General features: G+C 37.0%; 2 protein-coding genes across 3 annotated transcripts in view; both read left to right on the forward strand.

Moving 5' to 3' along the window:
- Nucleotides 1-13,050, forward strand: part of LOC128263435 (protein phosphatase 1L) — a 99,434-nt gene that overhangs the window by 13,616 nt on the left and 72,768 nt on the right. The gene's annotated exons all lie outside the window — the stretch shown is intronic.
- Nucleotides 8,185-9,014, forward strand: LOC128263446 (uncharacterized). The gene has a single exon (XM_052998499.1). The coding sequence runs from the start codon at nucleotides 8,292-8,294 to the stop codon at nucleotides 8,901-8,903; it is 612 nt and encodes a 203-aa protein (XP_052854459.1). The 5' UTR covers nucleotides 8,185-8,291; the 3' UTR covers nucleotides 8,904-9,014.

Genomic DNA, 13,050 nt, shown 5'->3' on the forward strand with positions numbered 1-13,050 from the left:
GCGGAAGTCGAGCCTCAAACGGGCCACCTAATTGAGACCACAAAGAATGGAGGCGTGATGGGGGGGGCGGTGATATATGGATGGATGGGTCATGAGGCAAGGGGCATGGGCCAGATGGGAAGGGCCACCCAATGATGCCCAAGTCAAAATCTAAATCAGAGCCGGGCAGCTTTGATTCCCAGCGAAAGCGAAAGCAAAAGCAAAAATCTTGCCAACTTTGTATAATTTTTTGCATATTTTAGTAGCCTACATGAACTGGCAAAAGTATGAATACAGTGGTCGCTCAAAAATACACGATAATTGGGCTTTACTGATAAGATTAACAATTTTTATTTGGTTTCTTAATATATTTTAGTTTTAGTATGCGTATTCATGCACGTACAAATTATTTTAAAGTTCGAAATTCTAATAATTGATTAAGATAAGAATCCATACTTTAATTTGTAGCTTACTTGTTCTTTTTTAATGGTTTTAATGGTTGATTTTTTTTTAAGTAGATGGATTATGATTAAGTTACAATATTTGGGATCCATTTTTTAAATCGTCATTTCACAAAAAGTATTTTGTTCATTTTTTCTAGAATTGTATTACCGAATATTTTTAATTAATAAAGAATCCTGTCCGAAAATAATATAAAAGGGGAAGAATAAATAAAATAAATGGTAACAGGAAGATAAGGCTAAGACTTGAATTAAAATGTTCTGAACTTACAGCTCGTAAAATATGAAATCTGCATAATTCGCTTATCAGCAGATTGTACTGTATCCATGTGAACTTTGGTGTGGATGCAAATTCAAATTTGAGAACATGCTGGGGACCCTCAAGTGCCCAAGAACTTGCCGAACAGCCAGCCAAACCCGTACGTACGTACACCTACCGAGACTTGTCATCTATCATGCCCCAACAAACCCAAAACCAGAACAGGAGCTCCACAGGATATGCAGGGGGGGGGGAGGTAATTGTCGCCCTGGCTGCTGTGGAGCGGTTTCGTGGCTGGGGATGGGGTGAAATTTTCCGAAAGGGGGGCCCTGGAGCAGATTGTATTTGTCGTACAGGCAGCGACGTCGACTGCTACGGCGGCGTATGCGACATGGAAAATCCATTATCACGAAGTGAATTTTTACTGAAAAATTTACATACCCTCTCCTCTCCAGTGCTTCGACGCTCCGCCACCCCCCGCAGTCTCATATAAATGTGAAAATAAATCCTGAGTGCGTGTTCAAGGGGGCAAGGGCGGGGGGCGTGGCGGGTAGGGATGCTCGGCATGAATATAACCCACAGAAATACAACTCTATTTGATGGCCCGTTATTAAGTAAAGGAATGCCACAGAAAAGTTGCCCAGCAAGATGAATCCTAGGTAGATTTTGTATTTAATTAAAGGCATAAATTCAAAACGATGGAGGAGACCCATATTCGGGCTGCCTCCTTTTCACACTCGCAAAATATTTTATATTTTAAATCCAACATTTTAAAGAATTAGTTTTTCTTGGTTATTTTTTCATAGCTTTAAAGTAGGTATGCAAAATAAATTATTTTAATAGTATTTGCTTTCTTAATCTATTAAACAGAAAATGTCTTCAAAATGTTAACTTATTGGTAAGTATTATAAGCTTTATTAATAAATATAAAATATAGACAGATAAATGTTAGGAAAAATGTAAATAGTTTTATTAATAATTATTTAGAAAGACTTTTTACTTGCTTTAAAAAATCTAATGATAAACATCACATATTATTTCAATACCACATATTTTTTGAGTGTATTCTGACTCTTGCTTACAGATGATGGCCGAAAATGTTCGGATCATAAAACAAAAGTAAGTGAATCGGTATGATGGATACGGTTAAGGTTACGGTCGGGATGCGATATAGAGGGGTTGGGAAGTGGGGGATGCAGTCACTCTCGGTAGCCTAAATATTAAAAATTTAAATGAACTGCTCACTTTTTACGATTTTGTCCTTAGTTTACGACTGGTTTTGTCGACGGACAGAAAGAGAGGGCGTGCCTAAACAAACGTTTTTGTATTTTTATCGTTTGTGTGTGGGTGTGCTTTTGGGGGGGTATCTTTTACGATGCAAATTTGTTGCCATAAAATTGAAGAGTGTAGCCAAAAGTGAAGCGCTTTGCCTAAATAAACTTTGCAGACTACAATGATGATGATGAGTTGCCATTCCCGCTCCGGTTGATGATGATGATGCCTCTGTGAATTTTTGGGACTGGATACTCCGATTCTACGGCCACGTGCTGGCTCTGTGAAAAGGTTGAAAGGTCAGGCCTGCAACTCACACGTTTCTGGGAAAATTGGAGAGGGTGGCGGTGGGTGGCCCAGAGATCCGAAGGCAAGATTGCCTCCTTTTTCGGGGCAGGGGGTGGCGAAAAATCAACGAAAATCGATTGCCGCTAAATACCCAAAAAGTTAGGGGAGCTGAGGAGTTAACGTAACGTTGTTAACTCAACTCAGCCTCAACTTGGCCATATACAAAAAGTTTTCCCAGCTTGTTCTTCTTTTTCATCGCTTTTATTGTTGTTCTTGCTGCTTTTCCCTTTGGCTGATAAATCCCCAACGATTTGCGTCTCAGTCTCAGCCAGTTTTTCTGTATATATTTAAATTTGTAGACTTTTTTTGCACTCCGCACTTGGAGCGTGTTGAAAGGGTATATAGCAGTTGGCAAAAAAAACCAATTTAGACGGGGGTCCCTGGGGGCGAAAATATTTCAGATGCCAAGTTTAACAAGTAGTACTTACTTAATAAAGGTTATTTAGTACTTGCTTATGCCAATTATTTGGGTAAGAAAACCATGAGTTGTGAAAAATAGATCTTATTAAAATGTAATAATATGTTATAAAGCTTGTTAAATTTTCAGTATTCATTAGATTACTTTTTATTTAAGTGTATAGACTTAATCTATAGATTATCTTAAGTATTTCCTTAAAACAAATACATAATTTATGATTTTAAAATACAAAATGTCATGTAAAAAACATTTTCATTGCTAAAAGAAAATTATATTAATAAGCCTCAAAATGATTTATTAAATATATTAGGATGGATTTCGGTATTTAGATAAAACTTTGAATATTGTACGACCTCTTATTTGTATAAATATTAGAATATATATTCGAGGGATATTTTTTGTAATTTTTTTAAACCACTTTGGAGGCTGTTTTATAAGTTTTCAATGGCCTGTTGGCAAGGTATCCAACGTATCTTTAATATGAAACAAGCTACTACTTAGGAACTAATCTTACTTAAACTGAAACTTATTGCACTGTCCGATTAGATAAGATAATTAATGTGAGACTTTAGACAACAAGCAGATAACCGAGCTGTTTTTGTGAGGGTCAATGGGCATGGAATATTAAATTAGTAATTAGCTCAGCAACGTCAGCAACAACAACCAGATGTTGTCACAGCCTGCCTTCCGCCTGCCAGTTTCCCGCCCGGAAAACTTTTTCTTTCCCTCACCGAGATGAGACCTAAGTTTGCTCTTTTGCTTTTACTTTTGTTTCGTTTCCGTTTTCACCTGCAGGAATTACTCAAATTTATCTACGTGTGTTTTGTAGGTTTTGGGGCATTTCGCTAGTCACTCTATGGCATCTCCCTCCTTCCATTTTCGGTGACAGTGAGGTCTCTATATAAAGTCTAATACAAATAAGTATATAGGCGATAGAAAATGCGTTCGCCTAATTGTAAAACTTTATCTAATATATGTTTAAAGTCTTAATCAACTTCTGTGCTTATGTTCAATTCCTAAAACGTTTACTACATATGAATTAATTATTTATAAGTAAGTTCCCTTGATAATATTATTGTTGTTTTAAAAAATTTTAAAGTGGTCAAAATATATTTAAAGTTAATTATTACTTATTTTTACAAAACAGATACGCAAAATATAATAGATTTATTTTTTCTTTAACTATTAAATGATCAACTAAAATTCGAAAATATTTTAGCTAAATTATGAAGAAATTTACTACACGCTGTGGCCCAAAGCTTATAAAAAATTTGTATAATTAAAGAACGCATTTTAGTTACCTTTCTGAGAAAATTCTTAAGGTATTTACCAGAATAACACTTTTAATTATATTTAGGTTGCACTGTGTTTAGGTTTTTGTTTCTACTTTGTCGCTTATTGTTGCTTTTTTTTGTGTTTTGGCCTTTTTGCTGCGGGCATTGACTGACTTCCTTCCTGGCTTCCAGGACGGCAGGGGCGGGGGGCGGTGAGGGGGGCAGAAGAAGCCGAAGAAGAAGATGAAATCTCCTCTTTTTGGAGCCTGGTGGCTCGTCTTCTCGGTTGCGTGTTTCGCTTTTGTACGTTTTCTATTGCGGCTTCCTTCCGATATTCCTCCTACTTTTTCCAAGCCCCAAGCCCCAACCCCAACCCCAACCCCACCCCAAACCCCCCTTCCGTGTTGTATTTGTATTTTTCCTTTCTTCCTACATTTTTTTCCTCTGTTTTTCGGTTTCTGCTTTTCTTTTGGACATTTTTTTTCTTTATTTCCCAGTGAATTTGGTTGTCTCGCACGTGAGCCGCATAATGAAATTTGCCACTCCCTATTGTCTCCGTATGTGTGTGTGTGGTACGCTTTTCTTCGCTGTGTGTTTGTGTGTGTGTGTGTGTTGGCCCAGCTGCTTAGCCTAATCTGATGTCGCCTTAAAGAGATGTCATTGCTACCATCCCCAGCTCCCACATTTCCAAGCTCCACCTCCACTCCACCTTCCCCCCAAAATGATGCTCTCGGCTTAATGCAAAGGAATCTCGGCCTGAATTGGCCTTGGTTTTCCGTCTTTGTCCTGTTTGCCGGCTTATTTGCATGTGCTTCGCCGGAAAGGTGACAACACCAAATGTTCAATGTGCCAAAAAACAAGCTACCATCATCGACATTACCCAACAAACAGACACAAAAACTACATTAACTTGTAAGGTCCTTGAGACTTTTGGATGCCTGGTAAGGTCGTACTTTTATTACATAATGACAAAAAAACGTATCCAGTTGTAAAATAACGTAATCAAAATATGATTAAAATTACTGAAAACAATTAACCAAATTAAGTATTAAAGACAACAAAAATTCTGCAATTGTTTTTAGTTTTAGAAAAACACTATAAACAGATACCTTTGCTAACCTAGCAATTGAAATTTGTTTATTAAGATCTTACTTGAAATTAAAGCTTCTTAATGGATACAATAAGCCTCAAAAATTTGTATTCATTCTGTTTTGAATATTATGGTGAGAAAATTTATAATACAAATTTTAGATACTATGTCTGAAGTTTTTAATACATTTTTATGGAACAAACCAACGTTTTTTACCTTACAATGTATCATACCCCGGAGTTTTGAAACAAATGGGTAGAACAGCACACACTCATAGAGCACAGACAGCTTGAGGTCTTAGCCGGACCAATGTCTGACCCCTCCCCAGTTTCCCACACTTTTTACCACCCCCGCCCAACCAATAGCTTCACACTTTTTGGCTGCGCTGTGCTTTCAAGTGGAAAATTACTTTCGCAGCTTTATGATGCGGAAATTATATGAAAATCATGGCGAATTTGCCTTACAAGGAATGCCAGCAAGTCGAGTCCACAGCTCCTGGGCTCCATGCTCCGTATTCCGTATTCCGAGTTCCGACCGCCGGAATCCACATCCCCGTACATCTGCATATGTAGCACGGCTATCTGTGAGCCCGATCAAGGCGCCAGCCACGCCCACTGGCCCAGCGCCCGTCGCATAATGAAACGAGCTTTTGCCTTTGCTTTCGACTTTGGCGACGCCGTTGACAACTTGTGCTGCTCCTCATCCGCGGCTCATCTCGCCCCATCCTCCTGGACACTGTAAAATATTATAGTTGTAGATTTTCATAAATTTCCTATACAAGTGTAAAAGTAGATGCTATAAACAGGTTTTAAAAAACACTCAATTAACTAAAAATGTGGACATCTTTGGTTAGTTTTACAAAAAAAGAAAACTAGATATCCTTTTAAATATATATTTAATATTATAAGATTTTCTGAACCAACACATATTTTTTTTAAGTTTAAGTTTTAAGTTTCAAAATCTCGTGAACTATAATAATTTTAAAAATTTTATAATTGTTATGCACCCTTTTGTTTTAATGAGAGATGACAAAATATATTTGTGTCGAAAACATATATTTTTTTTGTTCTTTAGTTCATATAAAAGTTTGGAATAGTCACTTACTTAAATCCATTCATAGTGGCCCAAATCCTTAGCTTGTTTTGGTTTTTTCCAGTGCACTTCTCTCACAATCCACCGAGCAGCTGCTGACTGGCTCCATTTCCATTTGAATTAGCATAAAACGAGGCGGCTTACGTCTGTCTATTGGGGCAGGGGTTGTGGGCTAAGAGCTGAGGGCTGGGGGCGTGGCAAGGGGGTAAATCGGAATCAAAGCCACGATGGTATGGAGTATGGGGGGGGGGGGGGGGGGCACTGTAGCAGAGATATCATCTGTTGCTGCTGCCGTGGAGCTGTAGCTTCTGTTCTGCAGCTTCGTTATCTTTTTAACTTGCTGGCTGTCGTTTATTTAACTGATAATGATTTGATGGCAGTTGGCTAAGCTTCCAACAAAGCCCGTGCCCCAAACCCCAAAAAACTCTCTCCACTTTCATTTCCATTTCCCATTTCCATTCCCATTTCCACGCCCATTCCTCGCCATTTACTGAGGTCAATTACACGCTTTCGATTAAATTTACCATGGATGCTCGATGTATTTGTATTTGTATTTGTAGTTGCTTTTGTTGTTGTTGTTGTCGTTGTTGTTGTTGAGTTTGGTGTTGACAGGGAACAGCTGGAAGATCCTGGTATTTCGCACTCTACCACAGACTCGTAGAAATATCCTTGGTATGTAAGTGAGTGAGTGTGTGTGTGTGTGTGTGTGTTGGTGGCACAAATAAAGTTGAATTATTATTTTTCTTTATGCTTCCAGGAGGCGGGGGCTGTGGTTGGGGGGCGTGGCGCGTGCCCGGAATGCTCAAGTGTTGCCAAGTTGCATATTCGCTTCGTTATCCCATCGGGCTAACATACACACAGCCATTCGCTTTAAAGAGGGGATTACTGAAATACCATATTGGATATTTAACACGTTAAGTTCCTCAGCACATTCTTGAATATCTTTAGCGCTTAAAAAACTCATACCTTTGTGTCCCTAAATATTCTGGATAGCAATGAATTTAAGGTTTTTGAGAGATTCCACAGCTTTGAAGGCTTAAAAGGATGTAATTGGATGTTGAAAGAATCTAAGATATCTTTAGCGCTATGCAATTACTATCGATACAACAAATTTAATTCGATTTAGATGGATTATTTTTAAACTTTCACATAAAAACTTTTAATGTTTAACAAAAACACCTCTTAACAAGGTAATAAAACTTTAAATAATGTCATACATTAAAATCCTGATGTATCTTGATGTATTTCTTTTAAACATTTTTTTTTACAAGAATCGGTGCTGAAGCCTAATAATAAAAAAAGGAAAGTAAATATATACAAATTATTGATCCATATGCACCTAAAAAGTATTTTCGGTTGAAGTACGCTTTTTTATGTACAAAATTTAAGATGATTTCCCTGCTTTTTTTCATCCTTTTAAATTTGCGTGAGCTTCGTTGAGTTTTATTGCTCTACCATGTGTGCTTGCCGGATAATAATCATGCGTGTGTTTAGTTAACATTAAAGTATGCGTAAAAGTTTATTACCATGAAAAGTAAGCGAATTTCGCTTAAATGTTGTACCGCCTTCCCTGGAAAACATATATATTTACATATGTGAAGTGCACCTAATTGAAGGACCTTGTGTAAATAAACGCAGGTGAGTTTTTCTTGTACCCGCATTTAATCCGTCTAATTATTTCCAACATTTAATCATTCCACTTTGTTTTTTATGAGGAATTGCATTTAGTTGGTTTACTTTAATAATACAAGCTCATCAAAGTGTATGTAAACTTCTTCAAAAAATAACAAAATTCTTTGAGCCTTAACACAAGTCTAACGATTATACAGTGTTTAGTTGATTGCGGTTTAAGTTTAAAATAATTCGCAGTTTACATAAATTTAGCAATTATGCAGTATTTGAATTAATTGCGGTTCAAGTTTTGATGCGTCGTTAGTCCTCCCAAAACACTTAAGAACTAAGCCATTCAAAGCGTTTTGAACACAATTTTTTGTTAGTCAGCAAGCCTTTCGCTAACCCTCATTTCCATAGCATCTAAATCATAAATAGGCATCAAAATTCAATAGTTAAAACTTGGCCAGGAGTATCCGTTTGAGCGATGAGCGAACCGCTTTCGGGTCCCTGGCTGCGTTTTGTGTACAACGGCCTGCTGCTGACTACGGCAGTGTTTTCCGGCCGTAAAATGCAGCCGGAGGAGCACCCCTTCGCCCTGGCCGCTTGCGTGGTGGTCGGTTTCTCGGCAGTTTTCGGATTGCTCAGGGTGATCTTCGCCAGCGGACAGCCGGAGGAATGCCGAAAGCTGAGGGACATAACGCATGGTGTCCTGGAACTGGTGCCGTTGCCCCTGGCCAACATGGATCTCTATATGCAGACCACCGGGTTGAGTCCCATTGCCTTGGGACATGCCTTCTTTGTACTTCCACTTGTTTGCGATTTGGGCTGCAGTTTGGCGAAAAATCGGAGAAATTGTGCCTTCAGCGATAGCTTGAAAAATCTTACCGTTCTGGGCAATATTGTTTCCCTCGGATTCCTGGCGTATGTGGAGCGCAACTTCCTCTATCTGCGTATGATGCTGGTCATGATTGTGGTCAAGTACGGAGTTGTTCTGGTGGACAGCATCAAGGAGGATGCCGGCGAGGATTTGCAGGTGTGCGGCACAGCTCTGTTTATACACCTGCTCGGCAAGGCCGTGGAATCCTCCACCCCATGATCCTTGGTTTAACCCCTAACCGCTATTCGCTTCAAGGGTTTCCTTGTCCCGCTTAATTTTCCATGAATCGCGTTTTGACCCGTATTAAATTTCATTTCAGCCACTTTTCAATTGCTGTGTTCATGTTTGCTCATGTTTTTGTAATTGCTCAAGCACCTTGTGCTTTCTACACTAAGAAATGAGAACTTTATAATTAATATGAAATTTTCATCCTATTTGGGGCACAATCGAAAAGTATTAAATGTTCACTTTAAATGTTGTAAATTTGTGTTACATTCATTTCACAAATATTTATGTCTAATTAATTATTTATGTCTAATTATAATTAGAAATTATGGAATTGTGTTATGGTTTCAATTTAACGTATAATTTGTTTAGTTATAAAATGTTGTGCACCACATACATCTTTTATAAGAACCTAAGGTTCATCTCTATCCTTGGATCTTTTAAAAAAAAAATTTCTTTAAAAACACTTTGTTGTCCATTGCAAAAAAATAAACCCCAAATGTAATAAATAAATACAAAACAGAAATATTAGAATTGTAAGTTCTTCGAGTGCACAAGGGGAGTTGACTTTTATGGCTTCCCTGGTGTGTCACCCACACATTATAATGATATATCGGCGATTACCAATGCGAAATAAGTGCCTCCAGTCAGTCGCTCAAAGCAGTTGCTGATTCATCGCTCGAAATCGTTCAAATGCTTTTTCCATTGGTTTCTGTCTTTCAGCGGGGGGCTTATCAATTGATTTGAGCTGGATAACAAGGCAATCGTACTCTTTGGACACGGTATCTGTCGATAAGTACTTGTGGCGGGTACCTTAACTCGTACTTTTGAAAAGGGCTGAAAAGGTTGAGTGAAGCTGAATGGGGAGTGTTCGTGGATGAGCAAGTATTTACAATGATTGAAAGAAATGAAGGAATGCGTTTCAAGGATGCGTTTTATACAATGGGTTGTTCGTTTAGCTCTCTTTCTTATGACTTACCTCTTATATATCTAATTCTATTATTTTTAGAGACACAAAAAGGTTATGTAATTTGTTAAAAAAATATAAAAGTAAATTTTAATTTTTATACCCTTGCAGAGGGTATTATAATTTCAGCCAAAAGTTTGCAACGCAGTAAGGAAGAAGTTTGCTTCCTTTCTTGTTTTATATATATATTAAAAACAGCTTACAGTCAACTTGTTTTTTAATATTTAAAAAACCAATTAGAATCTCAACAAAACATGACCAATTTTATTGACAAATCAAAATCTATTGAAATTATACTCAAAACATTCTGTGGTCGACAGCTTAAAACTATAAAATACATTTTTCTTTTATTATAAACCTAGAGTGGGAAGCCGGTGATGACATTTATCAATAATAACCTGCGCTTGATTCCTATTTTATATATTTTTCCAACAGTGCGATAGTTTCGATGTTGTCACTTTTATTATTTGTTGCTCGCTTGTCACCAATATATTTTATATATTTTCACACTGCTGTCAAATGACAAACTCTAATTGCAAGTGGGACAGATTTTAATGAGTGTGTGCACAAACAAATAGTACTGTACAGTGTCTGGCAAAAATATAATACAAAAATTATAAAAAGATTAAATTGGGGAAGGTATTATATTGTTGTTGTTGTGTAGAATTATAAAAAAATTGTATTTAATATTTTTTTCAATTTAAAATATACGAAGCTACAAATAATCCTAATAAAAGTGAGCCTACATTAAATAACAACCTAAACTTATTCGTTGACAAGATCAAATTCCAAATCAATTTAAAATAAAACTTTAATTAAGTATCTGAAATGCGCATATAGTTTTTTTTATAGTTTTTTACTAACTATGATTCTCTTCCGCTTACCTCCCACAAAAAAATCACCACGCGATTTCAGGGCAGCGTTTTGCTTTATTCAACTTGACAAGTGAAGTGAGTGTGAATATTTTTTAGGTCACAACAACAGCAATAACAAGAACAGGACCAGAACTCCATCAGACAACTCTAACTCCGATTCCTGGACTCTGGAAACTCTTGCTACCTGGCAAAATAAATAAACCGAGAGGTAAAAAAAAAAAACCGGAAAAAAGAGGAAAAACACACAGGAAAAATACAAGAAATGGTTCGAATCCTTTTCCATCCTGTTCGGAATTGGGTTGAAGAAACGGAACGGAGCGGGCGGGGTCCGGTGGACGGTGGGAAATTGCAGTCAACATTTATTTCCGCAGTATGATGGAAAAATTCGAAAATAATTTGCGAGCCATAATTAAAAGGCGACAGCAGAAAAACTCGGGGAAAATATGGGCAAAAGTTGGAGCAAAAAGCAGTAAAAAGGTGATGGAATAGTGAGTTAGAAGGGTGGATGGGGTAAATGATATAAGGGAGCAGCCAGAGTTGAGGCAAAATGAAAGTCAGTCCCTCAATGTGCGCAATTCGCTGGGGTCATAAACAATTCCAGCATAGACGAGTTTTCGATTTTCGCCTCAATTGGCAACATATGGTGAACAGACTCCCTGAGAGCAAGCCAAAGGATCCCGCAGCTTCCCATTCCTATGATTTCCCTAGCACATTTTTTTCGCACTCAGAGAAAAATAAACCAGAAATATTTAAAAAATATTTAAAGTTTAAATATCACTCACATTAAGTCAAAAAAGTAGAAAAAAGTAAGAATTCCTTAAAAGATAGTAGCTTATGCTTGCAAAATGTGGAAAAATTATATTTGTGACCGTAAATTATGTATTCAAATGACTAAAAAATAATATTTAAATTTAATTTAATTCAAAGCATTGTCTTGACGATCTTCTTAACTTTTGGTATCCTATTTCATTGTTAAGATTTTCATATTAATACTTTTTTTTTATAATGAATACACTATTTTTTTCCATCTTCTGTTCAATAAATCATAAGAAGATTTGCATTGTGAAATTGCATAACTTTTTTATAGTGTGTATTGTGGGCGGGGCATCATTTGCATTTGTGACTGCGAATTGCGAATGCGAAAATTTAAAGTTTTCCCGATAAGAGGGTTGTAAAAGCACAAAAAGCAGAGAGTTGCTGCTGCAAAAAATGGCGACGTTTGCGAGGAAAGCGACATGAAAAGGGCGGCAGACAAAAGACGAAGTCGCAGGCAGCAAACAAGAAAAATCGCTGCCGGCTTCTTGGCCGGGGAAAATTCAACGGTGGGCGGGGTTGATGGGAAAAGTGAAGGATGTAAATGGGGGGAGGGGGCCAAACTTTACTTATACGAGTTTTTCGCATTGTAGAACGCGCGGCATTTGCCAGAAGGTGCCAACACATTTTATTGTTGTACCCTAAAAGATGAAGGTACTTTGAAAGTTTTGAAGCATAAATTTAAAAGATCACATTCTATTCGACTAAAGAATTTTGTATGTAATCGGGAGTAATAAACAATTATTGTAACACTTTTTAACTTTTAACGTAACAAAGGTTTAAGTAATGGAATATTTGCAAATACCTAAAAGACTTAGTTTATTTAAACCTATATTTCTCTTTTAAACTTGAGCTATATTTTATTATTAATTTTTAATGGTTACCTTACCAGCAAAAATACAAAAATTAGTTATAACTATTAGAGAGTAGCTTTTAAATAATTTAATACAGAACAATAATTTGATACAATACAAAAGGATTTTCTTTTTTTCTTTTGACTTTTTGACTTTATCGAAGATTTCCTTTAAAAAGATCTACGTTTAGAAACGCTTTTAAAATTTCTTGCTATACAACCGAAGGGAGGAAATTCTAGACCTCTTTAGTTAAATTTATTTGTATTTATCCCTGCCAAGGGTACTTCAATCGACTACAAAAGATTCTAGTTTTTATTGAGGAGAGTGCAAACACATTTTCTTGACTTTTCCACATACTTACCCCTCAGAATGTTTCGTTTACTCAAGCTTTTGCCCTTTAAGCAGGGTATACAAACTTCACTTCTGCAATGTCCTGGTCTCCTTTTCGTGTTTTATTGTTCGACAATTCACCGCCCCGCACGTTTCCATCATCTGTTTTTCGGGCCAAAAACGGGGGGTGCCACGTTTAGATCTACGACACACATCAGATGGGTGTATCGCACATGTCTCTATCTATAAAACGTCAACTTTATTTGCCCAACAACTGAGGCAAATAACATTCCAGCCAAAAG

The sequence above is a fragment of the Drosophila gunungcola genome, unplaced genomic scaffold, assembly GCF_025200985.1.
Source record: "Drosophila gunungcola strain Sukarami unplaced genomic scaffold, Dgunungcola_SK_2 000001F, whole genome shotgun sequence".
In the NCBI taxonomy this organism is placed as follows: Eukaryota; Metazoa; Arthropoda; class Insecta; order Diptera; family Drosophilidae; genus Drosophila; species Drosophila gunungcola.

Excerpts from the sequence above, each read along its gene's own strand:
- LOC128263446 (XM_052998499.1), top strand. The coding sequence starts at position 8,292 with ATGAGCGAACCGCTTTCGGGTCCCTGGCTGCGTTTTGTGTACAACGGC.